General features: G+C 37.9%; 1 protein-coding gene across 1 annotated transcript in view; it reads right to left on the minus strand.

Annotated features, from left to right (window-relative positions):
- The window catches only part of LOC121960076 (uncharacterized), a 26,518-nt gene extending 10,128 nt beyond the window's left edge, over window positions 1–16,390 (minus strand). The window contains exons 1-34 of the mRNA XM_088070637.1: window positions 16,179–16,390; window positions 14,292–14,437; window positions 14,090–14,202; window positions 13,822–13,961; window positions 12,959–13,182; window positions 12,295–12,401; window positions 12,093–12,211; window positions 11,849–11,984; window positions 10,990–11,072; window positions 10,756–10,875; window positions 10,580–10,681; window positions 10,337–10,495; window positions 10,148–10,230; window positions 9,088–9,232; window positions 8,951–8,995; window positions 8,688–8,855; window positions 8,142–8,261; window positions 7,912–8,022; window positions 7,784–7,816; window positions 7,486–7,620; window positions 7,175–7,321; window positions 6,921–7,055; window positions 5,981–6,138; window positions 5,723–5,867; window positions 5,553–5,607; window positions 5,353–5,419; window positions 4,467–4,600; window positions 4,351–4,394; window positions 4,044–4,217; window positions 2,962–3,116; window positions 2,713–2,826; window positions 2,480–2,595; window positions 972–1,126; window positions 40–245 (exon numbers count right to left, since the gene is read on the minus strand). Of these exons, the coding sequence (XP_087926763.1) occupies window positions 40–245; window positions 972–1,126; window positions 2,480–2,595; window positions 2,713–2,826; window positions 2,962–3,116; window positions 4,044–4,217; window positions 4,351–4,394; window positions 4,467–4,600; window positions 5,353–5,419; window positions 5,553–5,607; window positions 5,723–5,867; window positions 5,981–6,138; window positions 6,921–7,055; window positions 7,175–7,321; window positions 7,486–7,620; window positions 7,784–7,816; window positions 7,912–8,022; window positions 8,142–8,261; window positions 8,688–8,855; window positions 8,951–8,995; window positions 9,088–9,232; window positions 10,148–10,230; window positions 10,337–10,495; window positions 10,580–10,681; window positions 10,756–10,875; window positions 10,990–11,072; window positions 11,849–11,984; window positions 12,093–12,211; window positions 12,295–12,401; window positions 12,959–13,182; window positions 13,822–13,961; window positions 14,090–14,202; window positions 14,292–14,437; window positions 16,179–16,239 (4,155 nt within the window). The 5' untranslated portion in view covers window positions 16,240–16,390. The remainder of the gene's footprint in view (window positions 1–39; window positions 246–971; window positions 1,127–2,479; window positions 2,596–2,712; window positions 2,827–2,961; window positions 3,117–4,043; window positions 4,218–4,350; window positions 4,395–4,466; window positions 4,601–5,352; window positions 5,420–5,552; window positions 5,608–5,722; window positions 5,868–5,980; window positions 6,139–6,920; window positions 7,056–7,174; window positions 7,322–7,485; window positions 7,621–7,783; window positions 7,817–7,911; window positions 8,023–8,141; window positions 8,262–8,687; window positions 8,856–8,950; window positions 8,996–9,087; window positions 9,233–10,147; window positions 10,231–10,336; window positions 10,496–10,579; window positions 10,682–10,755; window positions 10,876–10,989; window positions 11,073–11,848; window positions 11,985–12,092; window positions 12,212–12,294; window positions 12,402–12,958; window positions 13,183–13,821; window positions 13,962–14,089; window positions 14,203–14,291; window positions 14,438–16,178) is intronic.
- Between the last annotated feature and the right edge of the window lie 549 nt (window positions 16,391–16,939).

Below are 16,939 nucleotides of genomic sequence, written 5' to 3' on the forward strand. Positions count from 1 at the left end.
AGCGCAGAATCATGGTTGTAGCTGTTTAGCGTGTTAAACCTTGTAACAGTGTCTGAAGTGAGGCTTAGCTATCCAGCCCTCAGTGCATCCCGGTACAGGAGAAGGAGTGGGCGGCTTGGTGGGTGGGGTGATATCAGGCCTTGGTTTCTCACAGACGAAGGCGTGTTTTTCTAAGCATGGTTTGTCATCCCAGAAACCACCAATCTGTCCCGTTGTCATGGCCACACAAGTGCCATCCCCATTATCTAGAGAAAAAAAGGACACGTTTTCCTCTGTGTATGTATTAGGCATTCAACGCTATAAAAATATTGTGTCACAATTATACTGGAAAAATAATTGCGATTCTAGATGTTATCTCAATAATCATTAAAGTATGCTATTAAAAATGGCCCTTAAACATACTGGAATCACTTTAACTTTGACTTTTTAAGAAATAAATATATGCATTACATCAAAGATAAGACTATTATTTTTTTTTTCCTTTTTTTCCTCCAGCCTTTTTCAAATATATTAAATTTAAACTCTGTCCAAACGTAATTTCAGCTAGCTGGCGTACATGACGGGAGAGACAGAACACGGAGAGAAAATTCTGAAAAATGCAGGATCAAAAACAAAACCTAAAACGTCAACACATATTGAAGCTATGTTTCGCCGTCAGCTACAGAATTTAAATTTGCCATTGTGCATTTTATGGAAGGTTATCCACACAAGATTACAGTAAAAAATTCACAACACACAACAAAATTCCAGGACTTTTTCAAAACTTATAAATAATACTTGATTTCTTTTTTTTTTCTTGAGGTTTTTGTGTATGCAGCCTTTTTTAAATGAACCACAATCGAGTTATTGAGGTTTTTTTTTTTAAATCACAGTCCACAATAAACAATAATTGTATATCCTCCCAGGATATACATCCTCCTAGACACCATATTATCCTGTCCAGCTGATATTAGGGTTAGTGGGGTCTGTACCTGGCTGGTCTCTGTCCCAGTGAGTGAAGGTGAGCGGTGACCCGTTGTCCCAGATGTAGTCCACCCCTCCACCTGCCCCTCCATGAGCACGCAGGCCAATCCACCACAGTCCAGTCTTTCCCGACAGTGCCACTGTGAAGTGTGCCTGTTCGTAACTGTAGTGAAACACAGACAGACCGATCCATCAGAAACTCCAGCCAGCCTGTCTCATTATGATGACAGAATTTTTAGGATGCTAAATCTGCCATAATTAAAGGAATACTTCGCCCCCCCAAATGATATCCGTGTCACGTTGGATTTATGAAGAACACTTTGCTTTTCTCGCATTTCTGGACGAATGAAGTAAAAGGGGGTCATGTTTCACAACAGAAAAACTATGTCAAACATCTGTTTACAAACTCTTACACGACTCGTGCAATATAATTTAATTTTTTTTTTTCACTCAAATGATCAGAACTTCCTAAACGGACAGCCCCTTGCAACTGGCAAATTCAAATTTACCAAAGTCACACAATAACACAAATAAACTGATCAACAGCTTCTGTTATCAGTGAGGTAAATGACTTTATTTGTCATTCGAGTCTGCCTTTGAAGAGAGCACGGATAAGTTATTTTAAGTTCACTTTCCCATAAGAATAAAACTGTGAAACACTGATGAATAAATAAATAAATGAGACTTGGATTATACAGAAAGAGTATAGAAAGAGTGTATTTATATAGTTTCGCTGTTGCTGAATGTGATGCCCTGTTACTTTAATGCATCAAGATTTTTCTTATTGTTCTCAGTTTTCTTCACGAATTCAGCGTAACAGAGGAGAGTAATAGAAACGGGTAGTTGGAGGATTAATTATTCCTTTCACTCATACTGTGTTTTTTTCCCATTTACAGTTTAGATATATGTCAAATAATATCTCTGCAAAAACAACCTGAAGGTCAAAATCACAATAACACTAACTCCTACACACTCAACATCACATACATCCATAAAGGGTGAGGGCAAGGGGGGAAAAAAGTCATAGCACCTCGTTAAAATGTAACAAACACAACTGTGCTCGTGAAAACAATCCCAAAAAACTGCAACATAAAGAAATGATCAAAAATGGAGAAAACCTTTTTTTTCTTCTTTTTTTTTTTTTTAACAATTTACAACATTGGCTGAAGGGAGGCATTTAATACATTCAGAATAAATAATGAAGATACAGACTTCAATTAGGAATTAAGACATAATTGCACACAGTGTGATTTAAAAGTCAAACAAATACTTGGATATAAATCAGATTAATGCACCAAAAAGTCATTATTTAAACCTCATCATATGGTGCGATGCCTTCACTTTTTTTTCTCTTTTTTTCTTTTCTGTCTTTTGCATACGTGAGCCAGTCATGTGATGTAAAGTGTTGCTGTTTGTGCACTTACTTCAGGAATAATTTAATGAAAATCTTAATAAAATAAAGTAAGGATTGTTCCGTGAGCAGATAAAACAGGAATGGGGAAAAGTTGTCACTCACATGTCTCCGATGTGCAGCAAGAAACCGTCCCTCTCTGTACAGTGAGCCTTAGCTTCTGACCAGCTCATGGCGGTCTCTTCCATCAAGTAGCAGGCGTAGCCGTACGCACCCCAGCCCTGACACACGGTACAGAGGTGAAGCTTCTTATCTCACTACACAACATCTCTCTTTCAACAGACATCATCAGCTTAAAAAAGGGAACGGAAAATGAAATGTATGAGTAGCGTTTGTACCTGAGGGCATCCGTACACTGTGGGCGCTACAGAGGGCAATGGGTAATGTGCTTTGGGCATTTTGCATATGTAGGTATTGAGTTCAGTACAGGACACGTCATTCCAACGGCCGGTCTGGAAATGATCAAATAAACACCAAAATCATCAAAATTTACAGCAAAGAATGGCAGCTTTAATGGTTCCATGTAAGGTTGGTTACACTTTTGGCCTTGTATTTGTAGTATAAAATGATTTTTCCATTCTTCTCACCTGGTGTAACATCTCGACACAGTCCTCACTGAAACCATCGTGGTTGTTGGGTTCCCCTGGAGCCCAGTAAGTGAAGGTCACCATGTGTTCGTCTGACCAGGTGAACATACCAGTCACAACCAGGTCATTTAGACCCGTCCACACGTCACTGGTGGCTGTAGAGGACAAAAAGGAAATTAAAAAAACATATTTCGTTTATACAAACCATTGAAATGGTTTACACAGTGGTGGTATTAAATGAATGGAGGGGCATTTAGTGTAATTTAAAAAAAAGATTGAGGCACTTGTTCTTTACTTTTTTTCATGCTACTTTATACTTTTACTCCACTACATTTTAGAGAAACAGTTTACACTTACTTCACCACATTTATCTGATAGCTTTAGTTGCTCGTGACTTTGCAACGTATTATTTTTGCAAAAAACGTAGAAGTTCTGAAATATAATATTATCATAAATAAAACTACACAACAGTTTGAACAAGTCCAGCTAAGACAATTAGTTGATTATTCAATTCGCCATCTGACAGAAAATTTATTGACAGCTGTTTTCATAAATATTTAGGTCATTTCCAATTTTGAATTTTTTAAATTCCATTTTATTTATTTATGGAATTATTTTTAATTTTGGGGTGTTTTTGGTTTTATTGTGTGTGTGTGTGTGTTTTGTGTGTATTTGCCTGTTGTCATTTTTTTTAGATTTGATTTTTCTGAACACAATATACTTTTCTAAATAATATATTAGTAAAAAATATTACTATTTTTACTTGAATAAAGGAACTGAATACTTCTTCCACCATTGGATTTACACATGTAGAATTCATCCATTTCTCAGTTATCACACCTGTGGACTCATTTCTGGTCATAAAAATATGATTCATCCCTACCAAGGGTCACGTTATTTGAGCCATATCTCAGTTTTGCTAAAAATTGACACTTTACCAAACTAATTGAGGATCATATGATATTTTATCAATCTTAAACCAAAGTTAACAGTGTTTAAAGTGTTACCTAAACCTTGTCCTTCAACCCCCTTTTTTTCATTTTCTTGACCAGCTTTCACCTCTAATTTTTCTACATCCATACCCATGTACAGGTAGCTCTCGAGCCAGCTCTGCTCCGTCATCGAGAGGATGGATACGAGGTCGGCGCCCAGAGCCCTGCAGGTGTCCTGGGCATCATGCCATGTCTTTTTGTCTCCAAAAGGTTTGTAGCAGAAGTCTCCAAACTCATACCAGTCTGGTCCCGAACACCTCAGCTCTGTGGGAGAGTGCAATCATAGTAACTGAAAAATGCACCTGCTCAAGGCGTCAGACGCAAATAATCTTTGAACAATTGCCTGCTCAGGAGAAAGACATGAATTTAAAGGGATTATAAATGCTTCTCAACTCACCGCCATCAGCAAAAGTGTAGGAGACAGCGTAGTTTCCATTGTATCTGAAGAAAAAATAAATGTTATTGAGTAAGCCTCCCAGGATTTGAGGTTCAGTTTAAAGCTCAGCTACTTACTGTCTTGAGGTGATGCCATTCCTGGTGGAGCCGGCGTAGAAGTTCTGTCCTGCAACTTTCAACAGAGTACAGTCTCCTCCCATCTCGTTTGATACCACTCCAGCATGGATCGCCGCAGCACAGATATTCGAGTCCTGTTAGAGGAGACGAAGAATTTATTTATTTAGTTTTCAAAAAAGTCTTTCCTCAACATGTACGGAAGTTGTGTTACAGATAAGACACACAACATCAGGGTCCCTACAGCTTAAGACGAGTTAGATTTAGGACTTTTTTTATTGCCACTCAAAGTAAAATTTAAGACCAATTTTACAATAACCATAACTGAGGGAAAAAAACACAAGCGTCATCAATTACCTATTAGGGACAATTTTGCCCAAATGTTTACTTCAACCATAAAACATTATTTTTTTGGTCAGGTTAAAAAGTTAGATGATCTACTTCAAATGTTATAAAATTTTTTTTTTTTTTAAATCTTTCTAGAGTGAAACACATGGAAAACAATGAACATAATTATGTTATTAAAGTAAATTAAAGTTTGGTTTGCCATGAAAAAAAGTTTTTCATAATAATAATAATATTCATAATTAATTGGATGTGGTAAATGCATATGAGTGTTGTTGGTTTCTCTATTCTGATCTGCCTAATAATAAATTCAGAAAATTATTTTTTAAAAATACATATTTTCAATAATTTTGAGATTTGATGATGTATATGTATGATGTGTGTTTTAAAAAAAAAAATCATAAAATCCTACTTCAAATGTCTTATTTTAAGACGTTTGAAAGATTGATCTTAAACTTTTTAATACCCATTAAAGCCTTTTTTTGGATTAATAAAATGAATGCCTTTTAAAACTTTTTAAGACCGGCAGGAACCCTGAACATACCCCACGGTATATTGAAGTGCCATACACTCTGTAATCAGCATTGGCACAGCGTGCTGGACAATGAACACTGAAAGACAAAGAATAGGTTGCTTCAGTGATGAACGGATAACACAAAAAATGTTAATGCACAGAACAGAAAAAAAATCATGTAGTGTAGAGTACATCAATATGTGTGTTATAATATTTTAGGTTTCACTCACGTCATTTTATCATTGGCAAAGTTGAAGTTGGGCTTACTGGCGCATGTGATTGCATCTGTTGAGCCATATTTTTTCATTTGGATCAGTGTTTGTAATAGTATCACAGCAGATTATGACAGATTTTTTTTATATATATAAAGATTTGTAGCACTGATTAGTGTTTTTCTTACAGTCCGGTGTGCAACCTAAGACGTCAAAGCGAAGGCCGGCCTGACCACTGAACTCCACAGGCAGGATGCGGACGTACTGAGCTGACACAGGTGTTCCCAGCAGCTGAGTTACAGGACTGTCTCTGTCTGATGAGCCTGGGAAAAACTGGAAAATGAGGAAAATCCAAAATGACAACCTGCTCTCCATCATCACAGTTTGGTTGTGAACACAAACGTCTTGGCCTTTTAGTAAAGCTCAGCCCATCTCTGCTCACTCACCGGCCCGTCAACAGTGTAGTCATTCCACTTTGTTCTGTTCATACTGTACTGGATCTTAAATTTGGTGAGCCAGTGGTCATTTTGAGGGCAACCCTGGATTACTATGCCTGTCACTTTTCTGGGCTGGCCCAGGTTTACCTCGATCCAGCTTGAGGTTGCTGAGGAGAAGACATAAGATATTAAGATTACTGTGAGAATGCCTTTGCATTAAGATTACTGTGAGTCTGCTTTCATCTTTAAATGTATTTAAAAAATACATTTTGTCATATGTTTGATGATAATTTAAAAAAAAAAAATTATTTTAAAATCACTGTGTCTTGGCAGTAGTACATGAAACACTGCCACCACTCGCAGAAAACTAACATGTACTACTGTCAGGATAAAGTCAGTCAGTCTTTTTCTGTATTTAAGGGCAATTTAGAGTCACCAATCAACCGGAGCTGCATGTCTTTGGACTGTGGGAGGAAGCTGGAGACCCTGGAGAAAACCCACGCAGAACATGCAAACTCTGCACAGAAGGGCCCTGCACGGACTGAACCCTGTTCCAACTGGGATTTGAACCAGGGACCCTCTTGCTGTGAGGCAACAGTGCTAACCACAAAGCCACCGTGCCGCCCTGTCAAAATAAAGCCACTTTTTTTTTTTTTATGACAAAAATTATTATTATTTTTTAAGATTATTTTTTGGGGGATTTTGCTTTTGTTTGATAGGACTGATAGCATTATGGAGGGGTGGGGTTGACATGCTGCAAAGAGCCAAGGGTAGAATCGAACCCACGGCCACTGTGGCAATGACATAGCTTTTGTACATGGGCGCCCGCTCTACCAGGTGAGCTACGGGGCACCCCATAAAAATTCTTCTTAATAAAAGTGACCAACTGTAACTTTAACCATGAATTCAAATTTGATTTCACATGTGTGAATGTTGGGTTGGTACGTACCGCTTCCCGAAGGCATCCAGCAGGAATTTCCATTCAGACGGGCTTTGTTGGGAGTGAAGAAACCGATGGAGGACGAGGCAGAGAGCTGAGAGTCTGTGATGTTCCCGTCCTCGACACCCAGGCCGTGCAGACACACTGTGAGCAGCCACATCACAAAACACAGTCACAAGTCAGGGGCATTTTGTGTTACACCAGGGAACGTGCAGATTGGATTTTAAACTGCTGAAATGATCCAAAGAAGAAGAAGAGCTCACCTTTTTGTTCGCAGCTGTAGACGATCTTCAGGTATTTGGAAACTGTGGGACAGGGGTCAACCTCCGTATGGGCGTAAGTAAAACAGAAGGGATGGTTGTCACAGCGCTTTCTGTAGTAAGGAAGGATACCATCCACCGTGCATTCACCTGCAGAGAAGCGTTTTATCTTTTGGTTAAACATTGATCAATATTAAGATATTGATGTGATGTGACTGACGGGAAAGAAAAAAAACATACTCTCAGGAAAGTGCAGATACAGAAAATAAGAGGCATTTTTATTTACGAATACAGAGAAATAAACAATGCGGCACCTCCTGATTCACCCAGGTGTGGACAGATGTCATCACTCTTTCGTCCATAGAAAGCTGACTGGATGTTAATGACACTTTCAGGTGGGCAGTGAAGAACAGCAGTGGAGCCCTGGCACACCAGTGCCGTCATGAAACCTGCAGCAGGAAGGAGCCGCACATCAAGTGTTTACTTTAATTTTTGACTGTTTTGAGTCATTACAGCTGTAGTGCAAATACAACTGATCATAACAAATGTATATTTTTTGTTTTGTTGAATTCACTGTGCAGAAAGCTGTGTCATATAGTGAGGTAATGTTACCGTCATGAGGTGGAGGAGGCACCGGCAAGTTTCCTGAATGAGAAAACATGAGCATTACAGCTATGTATCAACACTTAGTATTGTCTTCTGCTTCAAGTGTCAACAATAAATAAAGCAATGTGTCTCACCTTTCCGCTTGCAGATGTATCCTCTTTTGTTGCCACAGTTGTCGTCGTTCCAGTAGCCGTCGTTAATCAGTATAGACAGACAGTCTTCACCAAAATAGTTGTCTGGGTTACCTTTAAAGTCAAACGAAGAAAGGGAATTCAGTTGTCTTTTTTTTTTTTTGCAAGAAAATTAATCTCAAATGTTTTGTTTCACACAGAAATCATACAGATCATTTCTGGTTTTAAATAACCTGCACTCCAGCGGATGTATCTGAAAGGAGAGCCGTCTATCCACTCCCAGCCGCCTTCAGTGATGGAGTCATGACCGCCCATCCACAGAGAGATACCCACGGGACTCAGCTGGATCACACCTGAGAGGAAACAACAAAATACAAAATAAGCTGAGTCAAGCTTCACTACAACCACTGGTGATTTTCAGTGGGTAGTGGGCCTGATCTCCGACAACGATGAGACAGCCTGTTGGTCAGATCAACCACCTCGTGGACTGGTACCAAGTGAACAAGCTCAGGCTGAATGTCAGCAAAGAGTTGATACAGCAGAGGAGCGACCACCCACTCAGCATAAATGGGGCCCAGGTGGAGAGGGTGGGCAACTTTAAATACCTCGGTGTCCATATCACCCAGGACCTCTCTGTCATGGTCCTACAACATCACAACACTGGTGGAGAAAGCCCGTCAGCGCCTCCACCAAACAATTATAAACAATCATAGAAATAAGTACAATCGGGAAATGAGCAAAAATAGAAGAAAAATCACTTAAAGATGTGAAGGTCACACCTTGTATGAAGGCCTGTTCGAACGGGTCGGTGATACTGACGAGGTCTCCTCCCTGGTTGACACAGTCAGCTCGGGCCTCTGCCCACGTCCTCATTGACAGGTAGTTAAACAGGTAGCAGAAGTCGTTAAAAGGGTCGGCCATCCAAGAGCCACATTTCTCATTCCACCCTGTTACAAACAAGAGTTCAGATATGCTCATATCAAGACTCATACTAATACTATTCATGCTTGAGGTGAACTGATCAGTGTAGCATTAAGTTAACCTGGTCCAGATGTTGGGGGCTGAGGAGGAGGTCCTTGTCCTTTGGCTATTAAGAAACCGTTGCAAAGAAGAAGTATAAGATACAGTACGCTTATAACACAAAAGGCATATGAATAAAAGACGTTAAATGTATGAGACCTTTTTTGCAGATAAACTCCTTTGTGTAAGTGCAGTAAATATCATTGAGTGTCCCAGGATGAGAGTGAGTCATCCCTGTGAGGTGCGCACAGTCCTCATTCTCATTCCAGTTGTCTGGCTGGTTAGGCCCCCATGGGAGGAGATCCTGTGGTCCAAAAAATAAAAATAAAAATAAAAATGTTGCTTTATCATGAGCAGCTTCACAGTCGTGCTGCAGTGTTTCTCCATCGTGGAACACTGACGAAAGAATAGGATCGTTTCGAGCATCCCATGATTATCTAATTTCTTTACGTCAAACTGAAATTGTTTCTCAAGTTACGCGCATCACAATCTCGGCTGGGAGTTGAATTTGGTTGTAGAATGTCATTTAAATGCATCAATGTCTCTCTTGGTTTGACGTGACAAAAATATTTCTGTACTCACTGATGGTTTTCATTAGTCATAACAGCAGAGACTCCATTCATGTTTTTTTTTTTTTTTTTTTTTTTTAAATGTCCATTAGTGCAGTTAAACAATTATTTAACAAGGCACGCTGCTGGAGGTTGTTCTACTTTACCAAAATTTACAACCAGATCAGTTAAATGTACATGAATATACTACCCAAACAGGGATGGAATTTACTTCCACATCATATTACACAGCAAAATAACATATTTGGCTTTAAGACACTGCTAAAATTGCACTTCTTAAATAAATAAATAAATAAATAAATAACTTAATAAATAAATAATGAGTATTCTTTGGTGTGTAAATGTTTCCTGGGCATTCTGTTGTGTGTTAATGATGATACTTATCTGTTATATCGTGATGGATTCAGTCGGAGCCGGTCTATTTTCTCTCTGCTGTGTAAACTATGTCAACTGTTACTGTCTTATTTATAGCAGATGTGTTTTTGATGTGTTATGTTAGTATATTATGTTATGTTGTGTGAATGTTTATTTTTGTATTTTCAACATGTAAGTTTGCAGACCCCCCAGAAAGAATAATTGCTGCAATGCAAAAGCTAAGGGGATGTTAATAATCATTAAAAAAACTATCTGTACAGGGCTTTATCACTCACTGCAGGAGTTCCGTCGGTGTATATCCACTGGTTTTCAACACTGATATCATTCAAACCCACCCAGGCTTCCCCGGGCATGTGAGCTGCAGAGAATAGACAGTAATATTTAGATAATATTTAGGCTGACATCATCCATATCATTTCCTGAATTATTTCTGGATAACTGGATGAACTGGAGTGATTTCTCACCGGTTAAGAAGCTCAGTTCCTCCTGTGAGTGGAAGCTGGCCAGGTGAGCCTGCTCTTTGTTACAGTGAGCCTCAGCATCATGCCAGTTTTTCACTGACTCAGTCTCAAAGTGATAGCAGAAGTCCCCGTACAACAAATATCCAGCATCACAGTGGAAATCTGGATTAAAAAAAAAAGTCTCACAGTTATTACCAAAGGTTTAACTCGACCGTCTGTGAGGAGGGAACATGAGCGCTGACTGACCAGGAGTTGAAGTTGGTTTAGGATTCTGTCCGCCTTTCATCTCACAAATGTAGCCCAGGCTCTTGAAGCAGTTGGTTGTTTCCCATTTTCCCTCATAATTTCCTGGAGGAGAACATGAACTGATGTTGGTCTTGCAATGCCAGCCTCAGCTAAAACATACTGAAGTGTCAGTTCACCTGTGAAGATTTGTCCACAGTCCCAGAAGCCGTTGGTGTTGGTGGGCCAACCAGGGCCAAAGTTATTAAACGTAATCTGGGTTTTATCTACCCATCTGAATTGCCCGTCCTGGTCCTTATCTGGTGATGTTACAAACCACAACATGAACAGAAAGTGTTTTCACAAATCTCATATATTGAAAAGACATTTTATCGCCTCACAGTAAACATCGAAACATACAGTGTGTAGATTACCTGATAAACCGATCCAGATATCGGGAATGTCCACGTGGTGAAAGTCTGGCAGGTTCCCGTTTATAAAGAACTGTTCTTCTTGACTGTATACGAGGAATGGGACACAAATGGCAGACATGGTGAGACTTTCACTGTGCTCCCGCAGTCCAGCTCAGCTTTTTAGCCTCTTTTAGCTCACTGTTATGTTTTTTTCTGCCCACAGTAAGCAGCTCTTTCAAGTGAAGAAGCTCAGATATACCTACAATACACTGCCAACCCACCTACAAATGGAAAAAATATTTTTTGTGGACTTATGGAGCATTTAGCAGCTAAAGAGCGAGATATAATAATAATAATAACAATAATAACAATAATAACAATAATAATAATAACAATAACAACAACAATAATAATAATAATAATATTCGAGATAAAAACAAAGTTGTCTCTGCCAATCCAACAGCCAGGTGAATAATTGATCTAAAAATGGTTATTTTATGGGTGAAGTATTTTTTTATAAATGAGTTTTTCACAGGTTCTTCCACGAGACTTGAGGATCATTTGATAAAAAAAACAACAACACATTAATCATTTGAATATTTAACTTATACAACTTAAAATCATCAACTCTGTATAACTTATTGCTCTAACTTCCATAGAGGTTTCATTAAGGTCAGTGCTGTGACATGACATAGAAATTGAGGCCTGTGAGTATGAGTGTGTCCATCTTTAACAGAAAATCAAAGAAATGTTTGTGCTTTCTTATGACTTATTATATTAATGATTGTGTTAAAGACTTATTTATTCATTATTTACTCTAAACAAATCCACTGTTACAAACTTTAAAAAGCGAAATGCTGCCAATGTGGTCACGTCTTACCTGTCTATGATCAGCAGGTTGGCCCCTAAATCGTTGCACTTGGTGAAAGCCTCGTGCCAGGTGGTCAACAGATTGATATTACTGACCATCCAGTAACAACTGCCAGCGAAGCTCTGCCAGCCAGGAGGGCAGATGGCTGGAGGGGAGTTTTAGAGGAACAACAGCAAAAGGTTAGAGGGAGAAGAATCTAAACAATACTGTTATGCTGTTGTACTGAAAATAAGAGATATCGTGTTATCCTTACTGTTGATAGGCCGTTTACACATGTAAGGACGCTCATATCTGCACACATGTGATCTCCATTTCCCAAACTCCTCTGAGGAGTCTTTGATGATTGCGGCACATGAGCCGGTCTGTGTGTCTCTGATGGAGAACACGTGTTAAAACCATGTTTGCACAAATTAATATTTAAATTTCAATGACATGTAAACAATCTGATATCTTACCCAGCAGGTTCGCCGTTGCCCCAGTTTGTGTACCCCAGTGAAGTAGCATCAGACCACGCGTACTGAGTGTTTCCAGCCTCAACTTGACATGAAATCTTGTTGCATTTCTAGAAAAACAAAGCTCAACTTCACTATTATATACCTGGTATTTCTATCTAATATTTACCCTTTGAAACCTGGATCGAAATCGCTTTTTGTGCTGCATTTGGACTCCTTTCACGAGTATTTATTACTATACTTTTAACCATGAGCTAATTGGTTTGATTGACAAAAAATGTCCTTCAAATTACAATAAATTAGTAGATTTGGAAAATTATTTTTAAGGTTGGTAAAAAATGTCAATGGAGCTATATTTACAATTATCTTAAATAATTAAAATTATGTTTCAAAATTATTAGTTATTATTATTAATTTTTCACAGTTTTGGGTTTTTTTTTTTTTTTTTACTTTCCCATTTATCTATTTATTTATTTGCTCATGTTCAGGTTATCTATTTCTACTTTTTACTAGTTTCTTGCAAATTTTTGAGTCATTTCTTCTTAAATTGCTTCTTGCCTTCACCTCATTTTTTGGAAAGATATCAAGGTGACCCAGGTTTCAGAGGGTTAGATATCAAGGTGGCAGGTGGGCTTCTTAATTTAATGCCACACAATATTCCTCTCACCAGTGTGGAAAGTCCGATCCAGAGATCGAGCCACGATTCGTCCATCGTTCCTGTGACATACTGCTCTTCGGCTGCTGAGGTAATGGACACCAGGTCTCCTCCCTCCTGCACGCAGTCATGTCTCGCTGCCACCCAACTCTTACGGGTGTCTGCCTTCAGCTTGTAGCAGTTGGAGCCGTGCGGGTTCCAGCCGTTCGCCAAGTCACACTGTGGGGCAGGATCCGCTAAAGAGAAGAAAAGAAAATGTGTTTAAAATGTACAGTGGCTGGTAACTCACCGGGTTAAGCGTGCGCACCATGGCATCCATTAAAAGAGAAAAAGGAGAAATGCCCAAAAATGTCTTGAAAAAATTACAAAAACGTATGAAACATATGAAAACCATGTATCTCAAAATGTGAGGATTTGGATTTTTTTTTTGGATAAACTGAAGGATAAAGTGCTCCCTCACTTGTTGAGAACATTTTTTAAGCTAAAAAAAACTCTTTTAAAACCTTTTTGGATCAGCTAGAAATGCATAAAAAAGCATCAAAATAGAGTCTCTTTACATAAAGTGCCAGGGAGAATCTCACAGTCTGTGTTAAGCTCTAAATGTCCTTGAATTCAAGAGACAGCCCTGTGTACAGCAGACACTGACGGGTCAAAAAGAGTCAATTTATTTATTATATAAACTGATAAATATTATTAATATTTCTCTAGTTAACTGGCCCCCCAGTCAGAGCAATTTGGGTATCCCTGCTTTAGAACTTATGATTGAAAGGGTAAAAAGGAAAGAAAGAAAAGAAGAAACCTAACAGGCGTTTTAAGCGTTTGTAGCTTTACAAATTAAAATCTAAAACAGTATGGACTCTGGTTGGAGGACTTACGGTTCAAGTGCTTGCAGATGTATTTCCTTTTAATACCGCAGGGCTCGTCATTCCAGCGTCCAAAGCTGGATCCTACCACCTGACCGCAGTCCTCCCCGGGTTCATCACCCCAGTTATCAGGCTGACCTGGCATCCAGTACCTGCAACAGGAGACAAGTCGTTTTTGGATGTTCAGTAAAAATACTTCCCTAAGCATGCAGTTATCACACATGTATTGATGTTTGGATGTGTTTACTTCTTTTTCGGATGTTGGAACAGCATTACATACTCTATGTAGGGTATATACGGACTTCCATCACTCCACTCCCAGACGCCTTCTGTAACTTGGTCATTCAGGCCAATCCAGTAGATCTCTGTGCCGATCTGTGTCCTCACCCACAGCTAGAAATAAGACATTAAAAATAAATGATCCCAGGGTGTGAAGAGTTTTATCAAATCTTATTTTCGGAAGCTTGCGTGCATCATCTCACCCTCTCACTGATGTCCTGGATGCTCATCAGGTTGCTGTTCTGCTCCAAACAATATGCATTAGCTTCACTCCAAGACTTTAAATTAGTTGAAAATAAGTAACATTTATTCTCATGCTCCCTCCAGCCCTGCTGACACTGGCAATGTGCTGAAAAACAACAATACAACATACTGTTACGTATATAAACAAAACATCACACACTGAATAGTAAAATAATTTACAATAAAAGGGTCATTACTTAACTAAAAAGTCATTTTGGTTTCACTGCACCGTCAAACACTAAGATGTAGCTTGAATGTTACACACAGGGGTCTGTTCATCACAATTCTATGTTATTTAAAGATTTTATTTGATTGCTTTCAAAAAATTCGCACTTGTGTCGAATTGATGCATCATTACTCGGAAATCGTAATGGAAATACATCTGAGTCAGCACAATAAAAGTACTGAGATTACATTTCATGGTTGATAAGTAAAAAAGTGTCCCAGTTGATGTGAGCTTTCATAAGTTAGTGAATCATCTCAATGGCCATCAGTCATAAAAGTCCCATGACAGATCCACAGTCCAGTTAGTCAACTCATACAAATCTTTGGGTAATGTTTGACTTTAACAACGTAAAAAACAAGACACTATAGAATCACATGTTTTGCACGGGTCAGTTATGGGTCAAAAGACCACAAGAAAACCTCCACCGATGGAAAGTCAAAATATTTCCGCCGAAAAAATGTCCTAATAAACATCAGACACCAAAAACCTGCTCTCAGTCTTTAAAAGACTAAAACATGAAGCCCTTCAGCATTGGTGACCACGGATTTTATTATAGTTTATGACAAAAAGATGTGGTAGCAACTAAGATTGACTGTCTCGTAAATCTTAATCCTTTATTATGTTTTACTATCTGTACTTTATTGCTCTGTAAAGCACTTTGAATTGCCCTGTTGTATGAAATGTGCTGCAGAAATAAAACTGCCTTGTCTGAAAAATAGTTCAACAGCTAAGCTTTAAAAGTTTTGGAAGTCTGTTGAACAATAAATCTTTTTATTACTTTGTTCTCATAAGCAGACTATTACTTGTATAGATTATGAAGAAAAAAAATTGAAGTAACGCTTCATCTGTGATATCTGTAAGTTAATATACTGCTCTAATTACTACTGAATAAAATATAAAATATCGGAGCCTTTTTGATTTTCACTGTTAAAAATCAATCGACAATTTTTTTTTTCAATCCATTGTTTTGTTACTTGCCTAATCAACATTTTTATGCAACAAGATTCTGGTTCATACAGTCTCCTTTCTATATTGGGTCTGCACATCACATTGTCCATACACTTCTGATTTATGTAATTCATATTAGGGCTGGGTGATATGGAGAAGTTCGAATAACACAATATTTTTTGACCAAAAACCTTGATATCAATATTGGTACAATATCGTAGGGTTGACTATCAGTGCTTTCACAAACTATTTACACAATGAGATTTTTGATAAATAATCATCTTTCATGTGGATAAAATGAATAAGTTGGTAAAGTAAAAATAATAAAACAGCTGGTGAGTTCAGAAAATTACATCACTTTTCTGTAATGCAGCATTTAAAACCAGGGAAAGACAACACTTCAATATCCAAAATCTAAGATAATATGTAGTCTTATATTACAATAGATATAATATTGATATATTACCCAGCCCTAATTTATGACACAAAACATTGCAGAGGGAATAAGTAATTTAAATAAACGTTTAGTACACATTTTTTAATGTTCTAAATACACTTGTTTTTATTTTCAGGATTTACAAATGAAGGCTCAGGTTAATACTGTGGCAGATTTCATTCTCAGGGATTAAGTAGTAAAGAGCATAACAAAAAATGTGATCAAAAAGTGACTCACCACAAGCAAGAAAAGCAGCAAAGCTGAGCAGCTGCAGAAGCATCCTCTGTCTTCTGTCCATTTTTATTTTTCTGCGTTCACCTCTTAAGGTGTGTTCCTACACATCCTAAAAAGTTTTTCCCCAAACTCCTCTGAACCTGCAGCGTGTGTGTGTGATGTGCTCCAACTCCCAGAAATCAAACCTCTGAGCATCTTCTCTTTGGTTCTCCTCTTTTCAGCATCCGTCCAGGGTCCAAAGACTGAAAGCAGTAAAAACACAGATGACAAACACTTGACCTCTTGTCTCATTTGCCAAATTACAACCTACAGTAACCAAATAAAACTTAAATGATTAAAAACAGTCAGATATTTTTGATTCCATGTTGTGCAATAATGTAGATTAAATATGAATTGAATTTTCTGAAAACAAAAATTACAATTACCAATAATAATTACAAATTTGGGCAAAATAGACATATTTTCAAAGGATTCAAAATGTATTTTACAATGTTATATTTCACAAAGAATACTTTTCTTCCAAATGTTTCTTATTGCTAAATGCATTTTTAATGTACAACACTGAGTTTACTTGTGACTATGTAAAATTAATAAAATGTACTTACCTAACCAGAAGATTAAAGTGCTTGCATTTTCCACATACAACTGTATTCTTTGTACTGAAAAATAATTGTTAAAAATGGCAGAAATTCTGTAAGTTCTGTACTTTAGGCCCAAAGACAGTACATAATAATAATAATAATAATAATAATAATAATAATAAT

Source organism: Plectropomus leopardus, chromosome 20 (assembly GCF_026936395.1).
Source record: "Plectropomus leopardus strain MGB_pleo_1.0 chromosome 20, ASM2693639v1, whole genome shotgun sequence".
NCBI lineage: Eukaryota > Metazoa > Chordata > Actinopteri > Perciformes > Serranidae > Plectropomus > Plectropomus leopardus.